This window comes from Euprymna scolopes, chromosome 31 (assembly GCF_053919585.1).
Source record: "Euprymna scolopes isolate OS-2025 chromosome 31, ASM5391958v1, whole genome shotgun sequence".
In the NCBI taxonomy this organism is placed as follows: domain Eukaryota; kingdom Metazoa; phylum Mollusca; class Cephalopoda; order Sepiida; family Sepiolidae; genus Euprymna; species Euprymna scolopes.
Window position 1 is genome coordinate 87,889,006 of NC_136512.1, and position 22,150 is coordinate 87,911,155.

At 34.4% G+C, this 22,150-nt stretch overlaps 1 protein-coding gene across 1 annotated transcript in view; it reads right to left on the bottom strand.

Annotated features, from left to right (window-relative positions):
- Positions 1-15,886, bottom strand: part of LOC145255840 (uncharacterized) — a 92,880-nt gene extending 76,994 nt beyond the window's left edge. Inside the window, exon 1 of the mRNA XM_080114572.1 lies at positions 13,961-15,886. Within this exon, the coding sequence (XP_079970698.1) occupies positions 13,961-15,745 (1,785 nt within the window). The 5' untranslated portion in view covers positions 15,746-15,886. The remainder of the gene's footprint in view (positions 1-13,960) is intronic.
- Between the last annotated feature and the right edge of the window lie 6,264 nt (positions 15,887-22,150).

The window sequence follows — 22,150 nt, forward strand, 5'->3', positions numbered from 1 at the left end:
TTGCAAAAATATTATATATATATATATATATATATATATATATATATATATATATATATATATATATATATATATGTTATTAACCCTAATCCAACTCATTGTTTCTTATCCTTTTATGGTGCCTTTCATCATCCAACTGACAATCTTTTTAACTCTTATCCTTGAGTGACTTTTGGGTCTTTATAAGCGGTGACCCATTGGTAAAAAGTAAGTAAATAAAACGAATAGCAGATAGAATTTGAATGTTACTATGCAGATCACCTTCCAGTGTTGCTATGTGCATACGTACCAGTCGTACCACCGCCCATCATCGTAGCATACTTGCACAAAAGTGCATTTCGTTTGTTGTTGACTTTTCAAAAAATCTGATATACACAAACGAAATTCATCTCATATTGCAGATACGTTCTTCTCCCGAGATTTAAAAAAAAAAAAAAAAAAAAAAAGAAAGAAAAAAACGAGATCGCAATGGTCTGATAAATAGTCTTTTTTTTTTTTACTACCACGTGACATAACATGGATTTGTGGGCCAAAAATACAGTTTGGGAATTTCTTAATGATTTGAATGTCCAAATTAAACGAAAAGCTGAGCAATTATTTAAAGTCAAGCAATTGAATTCATTTTGAAAATCGGATTTGAGTTGTTCAATTTGGAAGAGAAGAACAAGGGTTAATGACCAATCAAAGATGGTTGTGGTTTTGGGTTAGGGAGGTGGGAACGAAAGAGACATGGGGAGAATGAGTAAGAGATGGAAGGTATGAAAGAGAGGGTATAGAAAGAGTGGGACCAGAGAAAAAGAGGGAATAGAGGTAGAGGGAGGTGGAAGAGAGACGGGGAGAGAAAGGGGGAGAGGGCGGAGAGGGAGGGAGAGGGAGATATGTAGAGACAGAGAGGGGGAGACATGTAGAGACAGAGAAGGGGGACATGTAGAGACAGATAGGGGGAATATGTAGAGACAGAGAGGGGGAGACATGTAGAGACAGAGAAGGGGGACATGTAGAGACAGATAGGGGGGGATATGTAGAGACAGAGAGAGGAGAACAGAGATAAAGAAAGTTCAGGTAAGTAAAATGATTGAAACTGATATCATTAAAAAAAGAAATAAAAAGAAAGAAAAGAAAATGGCGCCCCAGGGTATGCAGTAAAAATAAATAAAAAAAATTCTATGCCCTGGGAAATGAAGGAGGAGGCGAGGGTGCTTGCTACGCATTTCTTACTTATCTTCAATGTACAAACATCCTCAACTAAAAACTGATGTTATGAACGTGACGGGGAGGGGTGGGGGCGCTAAGGTCGAGATGGAAAAGCTTCAAGCAACAACGTATAAATTTACACCAACATGATCGACGTTTACCTGTCTATATCAGCCGAGTACTTTTATACCATAAGACATAGGAATGTGAAATTTGGTAAGGATGCTGTGCTGTGCTACCTATAGAAGCAATATTACAGTCGCTTCTTAGCATAAAGCATGCCCCTTCGTGAAATAATTGAGCTCTCTAGGTAGTCGGTAATGCAAATGTAAACAAAGAGAGCATCATAATTTCCTTTAATTTGCTGCAAGTATAATAAATATTCTTTGTGACTGTTAACCAAACAAGCCAGGTTTCAAACCTCAGTATGAAATACTTGTCACATCTAAGCACATTGAAGAGTCATGGTACAGCGAAACAGCTGTTTGTAGATAACACACACACACATACATATATATATATAGTTGGACGCTCAGCGCTGCTCAGTCGTACAATACGCTTAAACATGATATTTTAATGTATGCAGATTGTGTATGTAATAGGTACGGACAAAAATGGGGATCTAGTTTTTAAAGCCGATTTATCATAATTTTTTGTAGGCTTCCGACTACTTTTTGATTGTATTTGAAAGATTAAGGACTAAAGTTAATTTCCAAAAGGAAAAAAATATTTGTACACGTGAAAAAAAAAAAGTTATGAAAAATGTTTTCACGGCGAGCTACCCAATTCAGCTAAATTTTGAAGTTAAATAATTTCATTGTAAAAATCCTTTAAAAGATAAATATTAGTTTTCTGGGTCTATTTCAAAGATAATTAGTAAAGTCCTAAGATATTGAATTAAATTTCAAAAAACAAAAAAAAAAAACACCTTGTTTGTACAAAACAAATTAATTAGCCCCAAAACCGAGTGATTCTGCCGTTCGCAAAACGCAACAAACTAAAATTTGTTAACACGGAATATACGAAGGCCAAAAATTTCAGGCAGTCGAAAGATTGTGAAAATGACGTCATGTAATTAAAAGGGAGGAAGGGGTATGATAGTTTTCTTTTTTCCCCCCAGACGTGCATCCATACATTCCTATTCTGAACGTTTGTATAAATTTTTCCATTTTAAAAAATTCCTGTTTTTAATTTTTTTTTTTTTTTAATTATTGTTCAATATTATATAAAAAAAAAAATGTTACGCCGAAAGTTTCACATTCTTGCGAGCAAGGAAATTATTAAAATCTTGCATATAAAAATTATGTGAAACCTGTAATTTAAAAAAAAAAAAAGTAGAAATATTTTTTGCAATTATAATTTTTTTGTGAAAATATTAAATAAGCAATGCTTAAATTCAATGGTAATAGCAGTAGTTTGAGAAATTCATTTTTCTTCGAATTATATCGAATTCATTAATACAGATTTTAGGGGTATTTTTCGTAATGTTCATGTAAAAGGTATTTTATTTTATTTTTATTGTTACAAATTCCGATGCTTTATTTATATAAAAAAAGCAAAAATAAATTCTTGCATTTTTTATTTACTACTGAAAACCATAACTTTAGTAAAGGTATTTTTTGTTTAAACAAAATAAATAATACATTTCCACTAAAATTTAAATAAAAAAGTAATTAGTTCATTATAATCCGCGATCATTATTTGATAAATACTGAAAATTTCATTAAAATTGGTTAATTTCTTGATTTTTGGTGAATTTTTTAAGTAAAGGGAGGGGTCAAAATATTTATACATTTTGAGCGTCGGCATTCATTTTGCCCGTACCTAGTATGTATTATTATAAAAAATAACCAATGTAAAGAAGCGCCTTAAATTTTTTTTTTAAGTTCAAGTTCTGGCTGCTGCTGCTGCTGCTGCTGCTGCTGCTTTCAAATAAACATATTTTTGAAACCCTTTTGTGATGTCATAATGGCTGAATGGTAGCGTTGGAAAAATATTTACAAGTAAATCTTTCTTAAACATAAAAGTCAATATTTGTTTATGTGTTATGGAAAATTTGGTGTTATTTGAAAAACAGAAATACAGAAAAATCTTTATGGTGTATGTACCTGTCATGAAAGAAAGTTAAAAAATTACATATTTTAATCAACTATACCTTTCACCAGACTATCCATTCACGTGTAATCACCTTTTTCTTCACCAAATTCCCTCTGCTTCACTTTTTGTTATCAAGTAAGATCTTTGACTTACTTGTTGTTTCATCAAATACTTTTGTATGCAAAATCCGATCCCGCATTTTGCTAATTCCTACCCTTTGATGAGAAGGAAAGTATTTCTTCGAAACTCCGCGGATTAAGGACTATCCACTTATTAAGTGTTTCCTTTTCAGAATAAATGTTTTTAACTCTTTTTCAAAGTGTTTTTTAACATGTTTTATTAACTATTTGCTCTTATATATATATATATATATATATATATATATATATATATATATTTACAAACAAAGTAACCACTTATCAAGGCCTGGAGGTCACTCGAGGATAAGGATTAATGAGCATACAGTAGTTAATGGGACAATATCGTAGTAATCGTTAGTAGTGGAAATTTGGTAAATTGGATTACTTAAGGGGAACGGCTCATCAAGAATTTGTTTACGTTGGACTTGAAGAAACCCATATTGTAGTCAGAAAGCAGGGAAATGGAAGAGAGTTTCACAGGTGTGCAGTTCTAAGAAAGAAGCTTCGTTCATGGAATCTATGTTTAGGTTTAGGCACAGATAAAGAGTGGGGGGGAAATTATTGATAGTGGTTTCAGCTAAATGAGTGTTTTTTTTGTGAAAGTTTGACGAGAGAGGTCACCATAGATTGGAGCTCATATGAGCGCTTGCCGTGAAAATAATGATAAAGCAGAGACAAGCTCACAACGTCTCTTCTGTGGGAAAGAGGCTACAGAAAAGAAAAAAGAGCATCTCCCACTAGACTAAAAAGTGTATTTTGAACTCAAGGCAGGATAAAGTGCTTCTAGCAGCTCCTGCCCAGATGTGGCAATAGTACTCCATTCTTGGGCATACTTACACAGGTAGAGAATTGCATCAGCAGTGAGATATCTATTGGAGCGGTAGAATGATCCCACCATTTTTCCAGCAACCTTGGCAATGGACTTAAATCAAAGTTCTTGACAAAGTGACACATTATGTTTTGAATCGCCATGTTTAATATATAACGGGGAGAAAATTCAATTCAAACTATCGAGATCAAAATGAGCCTTGTAATGAATACAACTTACTATTAAAATCACTAAAAATCATGAAAAAAATTATTTTCTATAAAAAATAAAACTTGATCAATTTATGTAATTTTTGGAATATGACATTTTCGTTCTGTGATGGTTATGTACATCAAAGATTTTTCTGCAATTTAGTCTTTTTTTAAAATAGGTTTGATTTTAAGTAAGCACCGGAAATTAAAATAAGTTTCTATAAATATTAAAATAATCTAATGATACAACTGAAATTTTCCTTCTTTTACATTTTCAAAAAAATTTTATTCAATAAAATTAATTCAAACAAATTTTATTGAATAAAATTCAAAAAAAATTTATTGAATAAAATTCAAAAAAAATTTATTCAATAAAATTCAAAAAAAATTTATTCAATAAAATTCAAAAAAGATTTATTCAATAAAATTCAAAAAAAATTTTATTTGATAAAATTCAAAAATATTTTATTCAATAATGTTAATTCAAACAAATTTTATTCAATAATGTTAATTCAAACAAATTTTATTCAATAAAATTCAAACAAATTTTATTCAATAAAATTCAAATAAATTTTATTCAATAAAACAGTTTTGCACCACTTTTATTTCCTCCTCACGAAGATTAAAATAAAAATATTTTTTATTTAAATTTTTTACCTGGGAGTCACGATTTATCAAGGCTCGGAGGCCACTCAAGGACAAGAGTTAATGAATGTAAGGTGGCAGTGTAGTAATCATTAATGGTGTAAATTGGATAGAATTTGATTATTTATGGAGACAGCTCAACAAGAACTTGTCTACATTAGATTTGAAGGCTACTATGTTGTATTCAACTGGGAAGTAGGCCAGCAGAACAGTGTTCCACAGGCAGGCAGTTCTGGAAAAAAGCTATGTTCATGGGATCTGCGTTTAGATTTAGGCACAGATAGAGTGGGGGAAATTGTATATAGTGGTTGTAGCTAGTTGAGTGTGTTTTTGTGGAAATTTAGCAAGTGAGGACCATAGATTGGAGTTCAGTCGAGCAATTGCCATGAATACAATGATAGAGCAGAGACAGGCTCACAACGTCTCTTCTGTCGGAAAGAGGTTGCAGGGAAGAAAAAAAGCATCACCCATTATATATATATATATATATATATATATATATATATATATATAAGCTATAATGTTACAAAATCTTATGTTTAGAATCCTTGTTCGAATTTTAATCAAAATCCATTAAATGATTTGGATTCTATAAAATGTCTAAAATGTAGATCTTAAAAGAAATTGAAATTCAGAGAATTTTGCAGAATTGGCGTCAAATATGAGATGCTTATTCAATTTTACCCCAAAATTAAGAAATTATAGCTGCACGAAAACAGGTTAGAGTAAAAAAGGATGTACATGAAAACTTACACATAATTTATTCAGTATTTTTCTTTTTAATGGCAACTGCTCCAGACAAGGCATAAAGCCACTTATAATGTAAGAAGTTAACAGAAAGGAAAGATGATTAGCGCAAAGTCAGGAGACACCTATTGACCTTTGTTTGAAAAGACCAAAGTTAGGAGAAAAATAGTCAGCAAGATCACTGTGTAAAAAAAAAAAAAAAAAAAAAAAAAAAAAAAAAAAAAAAAAAAAAGTTCTTAGCAAAAAAACTACTCGAATAGGAAGCTTTTATTATAAGGTGTAAAAACAGTGAATTGATGGAGACCATTAGATCATCAGGTCAAGCTGGAACAAAAGAAACAAGGAATAGATAAAACAATTCTAAAGAACACATACTATGGTATGAAAAGACTGAGACTAGCAACATCACATTTGCAAAAGAGAGATTGCAGAGAAGAAGATAGGGTGCAGCCAATTAAATTGCAGATATATTTCTGCATCTTATCAAGAATCCTCAAATGGGGCAGAGATTCACGCACCCAAATATGACAGCAATACTCCATATATGATCTGATAGTGAATTTGTAGAAAAAAAATCAAATAAAATAATCTCCATTTAAATTTTGGAGTCCATTCTTAATAATGGAGGGGGGGGGGGGGCTTTGTTTGAGTTACATCCTTTTGGTATTGATTTTATGAATGGCTGACGAGAGAATGTGACAATCAAATTTTTTTTTTTTTTTATAACAAAAAATACTGGATCAATTTGCACTGCTTTTGGTAAATTGTTTTTTTTTTTTTGTTTTTTTTTTAAAATTACCATGAGCTGCATCTTCTACTTGGTGAGGATTGCAAACCCATATGAATTATTTTTCTCATTCCTTCAGAGCAAGTTGGTTGATGGACGCCCAACTGTTAAGAGATGTCCAATCAAAAAAAATTTCTCTCCACCTCCTTGGCTTTCATCTGCCTCATTTGCCTTCTAACATGCCCTCAAAGCATAACTTTGACAGACCAGTGGTTGATCGTTTGACATGGCCAAAATGTTTAATGGTTTTACTTTTGATTTTATCAAATAGGGGGGATAGGGAAGTAGTTTGATGCCCCCCCCCCGTAATGAAACGCATTAAGTGATTTTGAAACACCTCAACGCGATTGGCTAGTTGTTTAGTCACGTGATACAATCACGTCCATATAAAACTACTGGGAGGACATAAATTAAATAAACTTTTACTTTAACAGTTATGGGCATCGTTTTTGATTTTAGAATGGTGTTGTGTTTTTGAAAAGCCGCCCAACCCAACTCGATTCTGTGTTTCAATGTTGTCTCATAATTCACTGAAGAAAGTCAGTTTATGCCTTAAATAAATGAATTGGGTGACCTGTTTGATGTGTTTACTGCGAAACGTCATGTTTAGGTTAAAATGTGATTTAACTGTAGACATACATTCTGTTTTCTCTAGGTTTATTTCTAATCCTATTTCCTTTGCATTCTTTTCTTTAATACATTGACACAAACTTGAAGTTTATGTGTGCATTCATTAACGATGTCATCAGCATAGGAGAGGTTGGAGATGATTTGTCCACCTATAGAAAAACCACTTTGGCAGGTCTCCTCCGTCTTAAGCATAACAGCAGCTAATGCAACATAGAATTTGCTGAAAGCATACAGGGCTCTACATCGCGAGTGAAACAGTCGCATTTGCAAGTGATTTTTTAACATGGCGATTAGAAATAATGAAACGCTTATCTTTTGGCGATCGTATGTCTTTCACTGATAATCTTGCAAAGCTCACTACTAAGTGAAAAATATCTTTTCCACTTTTTTTTTATAAAACGAACAAAATTAAATTATTTAAACAATAAAAGTTTAATAGAACAATATACTTTACTATACTTAATAGAACAATATACTTTACTATACTTAATAGAACAATATACTCCAGCTTGTGTCTTTCCGTTACTTCTGCATTGTACCGCCTTCTACAATTCTATTTAACTACATACTATACAATGCTATACAATGCTTCAAGCAAACTACACCCACCTCTTATATACTTTTTTGTTTTTAATGAAGGCTGTTTAAAAAAAATATCTGAAGAAAACAGAATGTTTATACCTTCAAGTATCAACATAAAATTTGTTGTATATTTAGAATTACACATTAAAAAAAACAGAAAAATCTTTATGGTGTACATACTCGTCACAGAACAAAGATGTCACATTCTAAAAATCATGTGGGTTTGGCTAGTAACTTTTCTATTTGGCTAGTAAATGAAAATATTTAGTTGTCAAAGGTCAACTAAAAATAAGCTGGTCCATAGAGCCCTGGCATATCTCCTTGCTTGATGCCCTTTTTGATGTTTACGGAGCAGCTAAACACAAGGTCAGTTTTTGTAAAAACCTGTGATCCGCCATAAAGTGATTTTAGAAGATTAATGTCGTTTTTTTGCTTTTTAAACCAAGCACATAAATACATAAACTTTCTGTTAGCAGTTTTAAATACTGAGGCCATCATCATATCATACGAATCCAAAGATTCTATTGTTGGCATTGGTTTCCCCGATATTCATAATTATTTCTACAGAGACATTAGGTACAGGAGGGAACCACATGAAGGTTGCCAACATCATAAATGAAAGTGATTTTTGTGAAATTAACTGGATTCAAACTTGGGACAACCAGGTCGGCACTCCGTGTCGTTAACCGTTGGACCGCAGTTATCTCCCAAATATTGAAGTGAAACTGGATGTCCCAAATAGATATAAATCAAATTTTATTCAAAAGAGAGGTTCTGCTCATATTATGCCCATAACAACCCTTTAAAATTCTCCAAAGAAACTGAAATTCCAGGAACATTTATGAATCGATGTCCAATACTTATGGATAAAATTTTGTCAAAATCTGCAGCACCTGAAAATTAACAAAGGTTTCCACTCTCTTGTATAAAACTAAATATAGCCCATTTTACTCACCTTTATGCTTAGCAACTATATTCCAAGATTTATAATGATCAGTTAATCAGTTTCAAAGTGTATTTTTGAGGCCTACATTAACTGCTGCAAAGAAGAAGAGTTCCCTCTAGAAAATTACTTACATACGAGAGTATCCTGTAACTCTACAAAGTCACCATTCGCCCATGTACGGAATATTCTTGCCACATCTAGACTGGTGCATCTACCTCTAGTCTCACCTTCTTAGACACGGTTCAAAAAAGAGCCATCAATTTAATAGATCCGCACTATCAACAAAGCTCCAACTCCCGTCTCATCACCACAATGAAATTAAAAGTATTTTAATGAAATGTGTTCTGATGAACTCACTGCACTTGTACCTCCTCATCAACATACATCCCCTCAATTTAGCAACAAAGTCCCACCCCTTCACTGTAGAGGTCTTTTGATGCCAGAAAGCCTTCTACTCTAATAGCTTTGGATTGCTGAAAGCGCTCTGTTTTGGGGTTGTTTTAAAAATGGAATGGAAATTTAAATTTCATTCTGTTTTAATTTTTTTTCTTTTTTTCCCCCCCAAATTGCTCTGGTCCAACATTTTACTTAAGAAATGCTTGAAAAAAAAAAAAATTTTATATAATTTTCGAGTGAGGAAAATTAGATTTCTCAAAAAATGTCACCTCCCTCTCATTCATACCGAAGCAACATCTTTTCCTTTTTTTTTTTTCCAAAAAAGCTGTTCTTAACGTAGAGAGGTTGGGGGTGTTTATTCCGAAAGCCGTTCTTAACATGGGGAGGTTGGGGGTGTTTATTCCGAAAGCCGTTCTTCTTGGTCCCAAAATTTTACTATTGTATTAAAAATTCTTAAATTTGCAAATTGTGCACATATTGGTGGTCGCGCTATACATTTTTTAAATTTATTTTTATCGATTATTTTTAATATTGTTGGCGCATGCGCAATTTTAAAAAAAAAAAAGATTAAAATGCAATGAAATTTAAATTTCCATTCCATTGTTAAAACAAACTCAAAAACAGAGCGCTTTCGACAAGTTTTACCTTTTTTTTTTCTTACAAAAGAGTCACCACTTATCAAAGCTCCAAGGCCACTCGAGGATAAAGGTTAATTAGTGTGAAATTCCCACCCTGATCACTGTTTAAATGTAATGTAAACCAATCTCTCACTCATCTCCTTACACAGTTCCCTGTGAACATGGTCCGAAATAACACATACACATAGCGGATGTGTACCAACTAAACACTTTGTTCCCTAATGTTGATTTTTACGGGTGTTCAGGCCTGTTTTGAATGACCATCATATTTAAAATTGTCGCCAGCAAGTAGTTTTTATGATATTAAGATCTTTATTATCCAATGTTTTCCCTAGTGGTTTTCAATGGTCGCCATTTTGGTTTTAAGACACTTGCCAAACAATATACGCATGCACAAAGGAAAGTGTTTTTTTAATAAGAAGCAAAGAATAAAATCGAAAGTTACAACAATGAATACCAGCATCAGTGATGCTGAGCATCACATATAAATGTTTGGTACTTATGTTACCGAGCTGAAATAATAACGTTATTAGTTAGAAAGCCATTCTTAACATGGAGATGCGTGGATGTTTTGTACTTTCATCTAACAATTTAATAAAAAAAGATACTGCAAAACTTGAATTCAACTTGAAAATACTATTTAAAAAATTAGTGTGGTAACGTAAGTGCATAAGCACCAAATATTTTAATACAATTGCTGAGTTCAATACAAAGGAAAGTAGGATTAGAGTAAGGGTTGGGGCTAGCTAACATTTACCTTAATCCTAACATTAATTTTACTTCCATTTTTATTAAACTCAGCAATTTACAACTTTCACACGAATCAGCGATGCTGGGATTCCTTGTCTTTTTTTTATAATGATAAATAGTTATATATTAATCGAATGCGAAAAAAAAAAATGTTTACAAAAAATAAATATTGAAAGAAGGTTTTGTAAAATTGATGTTTTGGTTCATTTTGTATTGTCTTAAATGAAAACCAAAATGGCGACCACTGAAAACCATTAAAGAATAAATTGGATAATAAAGGTCTAAATATCATAAAAACTACTTATCAATGATTTTAAGTGTGTTATTCATTCGAAACTGATGGAATACCCTTAAAAAAAAAAATCAAAATTTGAAAGGTGTTTCGGGGGGGGGGGTTACACATTGACAATTTGACCCACACACCCAATTTTATCGACACAGTGTCTCCAAATTAAACCTCTAGGCTGCGTATGTATTGTACGACCCGAGAATTCCACAAAGTTACTAGAGTTCACCCGACAGCTAACATCAAAAACTGGAAAAGTCCGATCACAATGTTAGGAACGAATGTGCTATCGGGTTTTTAGCAGGCAACTTTTTCATAAATTGGAGGAAATAAAGATTTGATTTTAACTAGCAGGTGCGCCCGGCTTTGCCTAATGGTAAAATACGCTTGAATATGATATTTTAATTCATCAAGATTTCATATATATCATTACAGAGTTGTTATATATTATTATAGAGTTGTTATATATTATCATAGAGTTGTTATATATTATCATTGAGTTGTTATATATTATTATAGAGTTGTTATACATTATTATAGAGTTGTTATATTGACCCTTTAAAAACTATTTCAACTTTAAAAACTATTTAACCCTTTAAAAACTATTTCAACTTTAAAAACTATTTGACCCTTTAAAAACTATTTCAACTTTAAAAACTATTTGACCCTTTAAAAACTATTTCAACTTTAAAAACTATTTCAACTGGCTTAAATAACTCATAAAAGAATGGTCCATAAAAAATCCAATCATTTGAAGCCCCTAACGCCGCTCTTAACTTTTAGTTTTGGGAGAGATAGAGTTTGAAAATATGGAGACAAACAGATAGACTTGTAAAGAAATCATGCTGAAATAACCAGAGAATGCATAGGAACTTGTGATTTCTAGAAAATCTATAATAGTGTAGTGAATAAAGGGTAATCAGTTATTCCTCCACTATCTAACAACCAAAAGGCTCCATGCACGGCAATTGAAAAGGCGGAACTGTTTGCATGGTGATTCATCTCCAACTCCACCTTAGAGCCAACAAACTACTCCCTCCCAAATTTCCCTATGCCGACTGAAGCCACATCAAATGATGTGAACATCACGTCTTCTCATGTTCATGATATCATAAAAAACTTAGACCTCTCTAAGGCGTATGGGCCTGATCTCATCCCTGCTGCACTAATTAAGTAATGCTCAGCTGAGCTAGCCCCCTGTATTTTCCGAGCTCTACAATAAATGCCTTGCTGCTATTGGTTCCCTAATAGCTGAAAGACAGCTTCTGTAGTACCAGTGTACAAGAACTCTGGTGAAATGACTGACCCTCTCAATTATCGCCCTATCAGTCTCCTCCCCTCTTCATTAAAATCTTTGAGACTTTAATTAATCAAGCACTAGTCTACCACCTCACAAAAGCAAATCTTTTCTCTAACAAACAGTATGGATTTCGGCAATGTCGTTCTACTGTAGATATTTTAACAGTCATCTGTGAACGCATATACTATGCACTGGATAAAGTGGGCGAAGCCAGGGCTTTAGCCCTTGATATCAAGGCCTTTGACAAAGTCTGGCAGGAAGGGCTGTTAATGAAAATTAAATCATACAGTATAACTGGGCATATAGTAATTATAATTAGATCCTTCTTAGACAATAGAACCATCCAAGTTGTCATTGATGGATGTTCATCCAAGCAGCGTAACATTAATGAAGGAGTGCCCAGGGTTCGATCTTTGGATCACTATTATTGCTGATATTCATTAATGACCTTCCTGATAATATTGTGTCCGAGATGGGTATATTTGCTGATGATACAATGCTCTATAACATGCATGAGGGAAGAAAAGATGTACATAAATTTAAGACAATCGAAGAATCGTTAGAAAATGACTTCCAGACTGAAGTGAAATGAGGCCGTAAATGAATGGTAACATTTAATGCTAGTAAAACTAAGCTGCTTTCCTTTAACAATTACAAGATGTCTCTCCAGCCACTGATATCCATGACAAATAACACCCGACCTGAGAATTCTTTCTTCAAACTCCTCGGCCTAACATTTGCAGGTAATATGAACTGGAATAAATACATTGACGACATTGCGAAGGCTGCTGCAAAGAAGCTGGGTTTCCCCTATCAAGCTAGAAGACTACTCCCACCTGAGAGTATCCTGTATCTCTTCAAGGCCACCATTCCCCCATGTATAGAGTATTGCTGCCACATCTGGACTGGTGCATCTCCCACTAGTCTCTCCCTGTTGGACAGAGTTCAGAAAATAGTTTTCAATCTAATAGATCTCGCTTTGTTAACTAAGCTCCAACCCCTGTCCCATCACCGCAATGTTGCATCTCTGTGCCTATTTTACAGATATTTTAGTGGAATGTGCTCTGATGAACTCGTTGCACTTGTGCCCCATCGACATACATATCCTCAACAAACACGCTTAGCAACAAAATCACACCCCTTCACTGTTGAGGTCCCTAAATGCCAGAAGGCTTTTTACTCTAATAGTTTCTTTCCTCAAACAGCTAGACTTTGGAATTCTCTTTCTGCTACTTGCTTTTTTGACTGTACTGATATGCAGAAGTTTAAATGTAATGTAAACCAACATCTTGTTAACTTTTCCTAGGCATGGTCCTAATAGTAACCCCTTATGTCCAAGTTGCAATAAGCATTGTTAGGGGTGAATGTGAGTAAAAAATTAAAAAAAAAAAAAGGTTTGTGGTTGGGTTTAGGGTTAGATAAATGGGTCAATGTGCACTTGCTGTCCAATCTGTTTATTTCGAAAGCCATTCTTAACATGGAGAGGTCGAGTGTTTATTCCGAAAGGCATTTTTTTTATTTTCAACCTCCCCATGTTAAGAACGGTTTTCGGAATAAATAGGTTGGACAACCAGTCCACATTGATCAATAAATGCTTATTTTTTTGTAGCATTTTAAAAATAGAGGAATGCTTGGCTAGTCTTTTCCGGTTATTTCCGTAGGCTACCGAATGAGCCTGAGCTAACTTTATGGAAACCGCAGGTCGTACAATGCATAAATACTCCATCTATTTTGGAATATAGATTAATATCAAAATAGATTGTTTATTTTGGGACAAAAAAAAAAAAAGTTGTAATCCATACCTCCAAATTGTTTTCATCAAAGCCAACAAGAAAACCGTCCCACAGTTCTTGGCATTTCTCATCTTTGTAAAGCAGAACGACCAAATTCTCCTCGGAACAGTCCAATGTGTCCTCTCTGGGACTGATATTACAGCCTTCGGGGAACTGGACACACAGTCTATAATGGATAGGAAAACATCCACTGCCTTCGGAGACAAATACCAAATCATAAATGTTGCTCTTATCGTATTTCTCGACAACGCGCTTGCGATTAACATTAACCACGTCAATCACAAACGTAACTGTCTTGTTATCCTGTGAGAAGACAAACGGTGGAAGCTGGCATAAGGCCGAGCTCACTAACATACCGCAGGAGTTAAAGTTCGTAGGGGTTTTCATAACAACATCGTCAGAATTAAGGTCGTCGCAGTCATCTTCTTTATCAACTCCTGGGCTTGGGGAGTCATACGACACCTCTGAACCCTCATCCAATGATGCGGCTTTCTCAGAGTCGACATCACTGGATGCATCCTCTTCAGCTTCATGAGTGGAACTAAAGATGAAGGGTTCCGGTTGCGCAACGAGTACGGGCAGAGTGATGTTCAGTTGGCTCTTAGACTTGTCGAATTTGGCAGTTCCATTCGTCTCGTCGACAGGATACGGCAGCCGCAGCTCAAGTTCGTAAGACGCCGGAGTCGTACACTTTAGCATGATATAGTTCTCAACAATGTCCAGATCGACCGTATTTGCAGAGTTGAGTTTTGGAAGGTCTATAGAAACCACAAGCTCTTTGGGTCTCGTGCTGGTCTTAGCATCTGGAGTGTTGCGAAAGTCCTGTAGGTCAATAGCAGAACGGTGGAGAATGGTGTATTTAGGAATGATGGGTTTGTCTTGTTCTTCTTTTAAAGAAGAGGAGGAACTTTTGGTCGATGGTGTTGTCGAAGAATCTTCTTTTGAAGATGATGATGATGATGATGGAGGAGGAGTAACTCGAGTTGAGGATATCTTGGCACTGGTCACATTGGACTGTGACCGTTCTGCTAGCCTCTTAGATGGTTTTCGACGACCCTCTTTTTCTAACCATTCGTTCGTCATTTCCTGTGTCGTCTTATTATTGTCATACGGATAAGGCATCTGATTTAATATACTGTCCGGTGGCAGGACACTAGCCTGACTACTACCAGCCGGATCCGCACGCCGTGTCCGCACCACTGTCGAGGTAATGACACCTTTATAGTTATTTTTCAAGCGTGGGGTCTTAATATTTTTCTTGTCCAAGCTAACATTGAAGTGCTCCTGGATAGCATCGATAGCAGTTTCGTGTATGAGGTTTTTGAAACGAGGATCCGACTGCGACATTTTGTAAGTATCGGGGTGGAAGACGACGTCGTAGACGGAACATTTCTCGCCGCTCTTGTCCAGATCATCCCGGGGCTTGGTCATCGAATGGGGTACTGACCAGTTGACCCCGCGACCGTGCGGGCCGTTTCTGGTCACGCTCGTCGACGTCGCCTTCTCTACGTTCTCGTTCGTGCATATGTTTATAAAAACTTTCCTCTTTTTGTCTCCCTCGTTTTTGTTAAGGACCGATTTAAGCACGTGCCCCGGTTTGGGGGTGATGAACTTGATGTCCATACCTTTCTCGCGTTCCAGCTGACGGATCTCCTCCTCGTATTTCTTTCGATTCTCCGGGTCGGAAATCTCCTCGGCGTATTCGTGGAACAATTTACGGAATTCTTCTTTCTTCATCGCCTCCTCGAACCTCTTGAACTCCTCAGGGGTAATATCCACCTCCGATTTAGACATTTTGGGTTCAATAATCCGTTTTAATCGCTACAACATAACAGAAAAAGGGAAAAAAAAACAATTCAAAACAAAAAACAACACACGCTCCGAGTTTTCAATCAAGTTAAGACTGGCAAACTTACATAGCAACGGAAGTCAATATGATTGACTCGAGCTCCGCAGAAAATAAACACAACGAGAATCCTCGTCTCTGATTGGATAAAAATAACAAAACAATGAACTGCCCAACGACAACCCGGTTTTGTTGCAGCGACGAAACCGGGTTACGGATTCTGCTATTCTGAAGTTACAGCTTTATAATTAATATTTTTTTTGTCGTATAAAATAATTTGTTTTATTTTAAAATTCAATTTTATTATAAATAATATGAAAAATGTTCCTTTTTTTATCTTTTTATTTTTGTTGACGTGCACTCAAAAACATAAACAAATTCGTTTTCCCATGGTAACGTAAAATGCTAATAAAATATTAAATATATTTTAGTGAAAATATTTATTTTTAAAATTCTCAGTTCGAAAATAAATTAGTCATCGAAGAATAATTTTTATTTTTTATTAAAAACTCTTTTTTGTTGTAAAATATTTTTTTTCTTTTCCTCAATAAACTCTGAGCGCCAGAACAAAGAATATTTTAAAATCTTTTTTTTTTTTTTTACTGCAGAAAAAAAAAATGTTTTAAAGTATTTACAAATAGTAAATTAAAATTAAGTTTTTAGTGTGTTTATAAATTTTAACTAGGTTATATAAAAGGGGTTAATTCACAAAAAATATCCACAAAAATCCAGTTTAATCCACAAAAATCAGAAAACAAATTATTATTTGGAAAATAAGAATTCAAGACAAAAGAAATAAAAATAAAATAAAATAAAAATAAGACAACAAATTAACAGAGTGCATTAATTTGCCCTGTCACCGCTTGCAAAGCCTGGCTAAATAAATCAATACAATTTGTCAATCATTTTCGGAAGCCAACCGCTTCAATATAACCAATAAAGTTATTTATGATTTTGGATTTTCACGGAGACCTAATTTCTTCTTTTTTTTTTTTTTTTCGTTTTTCAAATACGAATTCATTTTAAAACTCAGGTTCTTGTCCAGAATTCCTCCTATATTAAAAATAATAAAGAAAAAAAAAATTGTACATTGTACATATACGTGAAGAAACGAAAATATCATATTTCAAAAAAAACGCATGCATTGATCAAGTATATTTATGTTTATGAAGAAAATCATTTTCAAATGATTAATAGGGATCCATAGGCATTACAACACAAATGTAGTAAGTTTAAATTATTGTTGAGTTATTTCCCTGTGTGTGTGTGTGTGTGTGTGTGTGTGTGTGTGTGTGTGTGTGTGTGTGTGTGTGTGTGTGTGTGTGTGTGTGTTTTGTTTGTTTTTTTTCTGGATTTTTATATTGTTTCCAAAACGGCGGATAAGGCAGCCAGCCAAGCCACTCTTCTGTTACTCATATTTTTGTTTTAATTTGAAAATAAGACAACAAAAATTTAGTAAATCAATCCAGTTGTTTTATTTTCAAATTAAAAAAATATCATATTCCAAAAATTATGTAAATCAATGATTTACGTGATTTTTGGAATATGATATTTTCGTTTCTTTAAAAATACGTACATCATAGTTTTTTTTTTTTTGTTTTTTTTTAATTTGTTTGAAATATAAGGTGAATTCTTGACAACCCCCAAAATAATACTGTTACTATTTTGCCAAATCCTAAAAGGCAACACAAAAATTTCCTTTTTGCTCCTTCGTTATTCTGAATTAATATTCGTTCTTTAACTACAACATCAAAAGCAATTGCAAGTCCCATAACTTGTTTAAAGAAAACGATAAGTTATCTCCCTTTAATCGTTTAAAAAAAAGAAAGGAAAAAAAAATTTAATGAAAATGGTCTCTACCGTTTAGTACAGGGATTCCCAACCGGGGTTCACATGGACTCCTGGGGGTCTCCAGAAGCTTCAAGGAATCTACGAAAAAGGTTTGGTTCTTGTTCTATAGTCGACAAATCGATTTTTTTTTTTTAAATATATCATTTTAAGTAAAAACAATATTACGTACCTAATTGTCATAAGGGAAATTGGGACTCCTTACTCTTTTGACTCCCAATGTTTCGTCTGCTAAAATTTTAATCACGTGATTACGGTGTAGCATCAATAAAATAAACCACTAATTCAAGTGCCGCTTGTTATGGATTTAGCTGAATACGATACTAAAATTCACTTTTTTTTTTTGGTACTTATACATTTATGTTACCGGGCTGGCGGGTGTATTGTAACTATTCTGTACTTTCACCTAACAATTTAATAAACAAAAAGATATCGTAAAACTTGAAGGACCGTTTGAATACATTGATTTAAATTTAAAGTGTTGTGTAATTAAAAAAAAAAATCAGTTGCGCTTGTGCTTTATTTCTTCAATTTTTAATAATTTCACAATTATGAATGAATTCGTGTGTACTTTTTTTTTTTAAGTAGTATTTTAATCAAATCTTGTTTGGGTATTATTATACAAACACCGTGACAGCGTTAGGGTTAGGGTTAGGATTAGGGTTAGGGTTAGGGTTAGGGTTAGGGTTTAGGGTTAGGGTTAGGGTTTAGGGTTAGGGTTAGGTTTAGGGTTAGGGTTAGGGTTAGGGGTTAGGGTTAGGGTTAGGGTTTAGGGTTAGGGTTAGGTTTAGGGTTAGGGTTAGGGTTAGGGGTAGGGTTAATTCGCTGTCACGGTGTTTGTATAGTTTTACCCTTGTTCGTTACATATTTGCCGCGTTATTTGACCAAGAAGAAATTGGCGTTATCACCCACCCCCCTAACAATAGGCGCTGTCTGCATACTTCAGAAGTTACCTCCCAAATGACTTTTAAACTAAAAATTATTTCTTATATTATCAAATAATAAGACAAATATTTTATTCAAAATACTTAATTTAGTTTTAACACCAACATATTAATTTTATAAATTATTTTATATAATAATTTAATATTTGATAATACAAGAAGTGTTTTATTTTTTTTTTATTTTTTATTTTTTTTTTTTTTACACAGTGATCACCACTTATCAAGGCCCGGAAGCCACTCAGGGATAAGGGTTATTGCAAGTACATTACGTTAGTGTGGAGATTTGATGAAGTGTTTACTTAAGGGAGCGGTTCAATGAATTTGTTAACATTGGACTTGAAGACATCCAAGTTGTAGTCCGGAGGGAAGCAGGCAGACGGAACAGAGTTCCACAGGCGTGCAGTTCTAACACAAATATTGTTTAAACTAAATTAATTCTTCTGAATAAAATATTTGCTTTCTTTGATAATACATAGGTGTTTTCTTTCTTTCCTTTTTTTTTTTTCGTAATAACACAAAAGTGTTAAAACTAAAGTATTTTTTAAGTAAATATATGGTTTCATTTTTCGTGTCTTGATTCCCTGATCAAGCTAATTTTTTTAAAAGAAAAGTAAAATAGTAAAAATAATTTTTTAAAAATATTATGGGGTGCGTCGTAGTCGCCTTTAAAAACAATATCTCCTTCAAAAACGGTCATAAAATGTGTTTTCAATCGATATTTATTCAATTATGGACCAGTTTTCTTACCTAGCAAAAATGGACGAGTTTTCCTAAATCCACAAAAACACATCGACAAAATTGAGGTTTCAGATCACTAATAAAAAATAATTAAAAAATGGAATAATTTCTGCTAACGGTTAATTTGAAAAAGTATAGATGGACAGAACGGTGAGAAAAAAATAAGTTCATAACTTTCATTAGGATATATTAAATAATCACCTTCTTTGAAATTTGAATTAGGTCAGTTGAAATGAATGGCTCTCGTCTTGGGGAGGCTCCATGTTTTGACAAGCTTCTGGGGTTGACCTTTACTCCTGATCTAAAATGGAATACGTACATCAAATCTGTTGCCAAGGTTGCTGGAAAAATGGTGGGGTCCTTCTATCAATCCAATAGATATCTACCTGCTGATGCAATTCTCTACATATATAAGAGCCAGGTACGTCCAAGGATGGAGTATTGCTGTCACATCTGGGCAGGAGCTGCTAGAAAGATCTTATGCTGCATTGACAGAGTTCAGAATAGACTTTGTAGCCTAGTGGAGGGGGGGGGCTTTTCTCTTCCCTGCAACCTCTTTCTCACAGAAAAGATGTTGTGAGCCTGTGTTAGAGAATGGATAAAGAGAGAGAGAGAGAGACAGAGACAGAGACAGAGGGAGAGTGTGAATTATAGTGTAGACACGTTGACCGGAAGTCAAGATCAGCTGATTGGATTGTGTGTGAGTCACGTGATCAGGTTAGCTGAATCGAGGAGATTTGGTTGGGACTTGGACGAGAGCGGACGGCTTCGCTGTTGTCTACTCCCCTTCGCTGGGGGGGGGGACGAACACTGACGTGGTAGAAATAAGACCTACAAGAAGAAACCATAGGCCAAATTCACTTTCCTTTCTTCTGTGATCGATCTGGAAGGTGACTAAAAAGAACTATAGAACCAATTTCTTGTCTTGGAGTGAAATAAATCTTCGTCCCCAAAAACAGGTATCAAGTCTCCCTCCCAGACGAGATGTTCCAGACGGACCAAGAAGCAGAGGTATGTGAAAATGCATGTCACACACACAACGACATTAACTCTGGTAAGATAATTAAACACTCAATCCTTTATAAATAGACAATACAACACCTGTATCTGTTTTATTGTTATTTTTATGGCAAGTGCTCGTCTGAGTTCCAATCTATGGTCCCCTCCTTGCCAAACATTCACGAGAAACATTCGTTTGGCTGTAAACACTATCAATAATTTCCCCCTCTCTTTATCTGTGCCTAAACCTAAACGTAGGTTCCATGAACAAAGCTTCTTTCTTAGAACTGCACACTTGTAGAACTTTCTTCCGTTTACCTGCTTTCCAGCTGATTACAATATGGTTTAAAAAAATGCTTCTGATATAGCATCTGACTTAACTAATTGGCTAACCAACAGCATAGACGATTACACACCCGCCAAGAAATTCCAACAGAACCTGACCAGTCAGCCATGGTACATCCCTGGATGTGCTGCTACCATTGCTCATAAAAACCACTACTTCAATTGTTTTAAACTTCAATAGTTTTAAACTTCAATAGTTTTAAACTTCAATTGTTTTAAACTTCAATAGTTTTAAACTTCAATTGTTTTAAACTTCAATTGTTTTAAACTTCAATTGTTTTAAACTTCAATAGACGTTTTAAAATGTCAGTTGCCTTTAGGATCACCAGCAATTATTGCAAAAAGATTATAGAAAATGCGCGAGAATCATATGTTCAGTCTATCAACTCGAAAATGAAAGAGCAGAAGCTTGGTCCCAATGAGTTCTGGCAAATAATACACATCGTACTGAACAAATCTGTGTCTTCTATCCCGATCATCATCAACAGCCTGAGGTGATTCCGTCAGTATCTGACAAAGCCAAACTCTTTGCTAAGAACTTTGCATCAAACTCCACCATATGCGATCAGGGCCACCTATTTCCCATGTTGTGTTTCAACCAGACACTTAGGACTCAGGCGAAAAAGAAACACGAATATACAAGTCGGAGAACAATAAAAGTGTATTTAACTTCAAATAAATACAAATATAAAATAAGCAGGTTGCAAAACAATTGCGTTTGCGGCTTTTTAAGAAGTCCAAAAAGTTCTTATTTTAACGTCTTCAGTTTGACGGCCCGACTCAAGTTCGGAAAGAAGGGAGATGAAATAATAAGTCTTTCCTCCACAGAGGCTTGAATGAAAGAGAGAGTTTAAAGGGAATCTCTAGTCCCGCTTAATAAATAAGTTGCATTGATTGGTCGATGAGTGGCGCCTTTAGCCAATGAAACAGGGCCTTATTTAAAGTGTAAGGAAAGGGAATGGGAAGACGAAAAGGGAGGTAACTCTAGTTTTTTTTTATACCCAAGACCAAAAATAATCAGAGCGATATCCATCCATATATTTAAGATATGCTAAAAAAAAAAAATTACTAAGCTAACCAAGCATAAAGATTAGTAGCATTTGGGAACCTCCAATTGTAGTAAAACAAACATTGTATACCCTTAAAATGGCAGGCCTCGGTGTTGCATCCTCGGCCCAACTCTCTTTTGCTTCTTTTCATGTCTTGATCTTGAAAGTTTCTCTATCTATATCCCTACATAGTATTCCTACAATGTCCTGATAGTAGCCACATATATCACCTTGTTTGGGATGAAAATGTAAAAAAAGAAAAAAAAAAAAGAAGAAATTTCAATCTTTATTAGAGTTGCCTCCTCTTTGTCAACCATTTTTCTTTTCACAAATACGAAACAATAACCATAAAATAGAGACTAACTAAAAGAATACGAAATATCTACAGAGCAAGTAACTTTTCTTCTTTCTTTTCCAAGCAACAACCAAC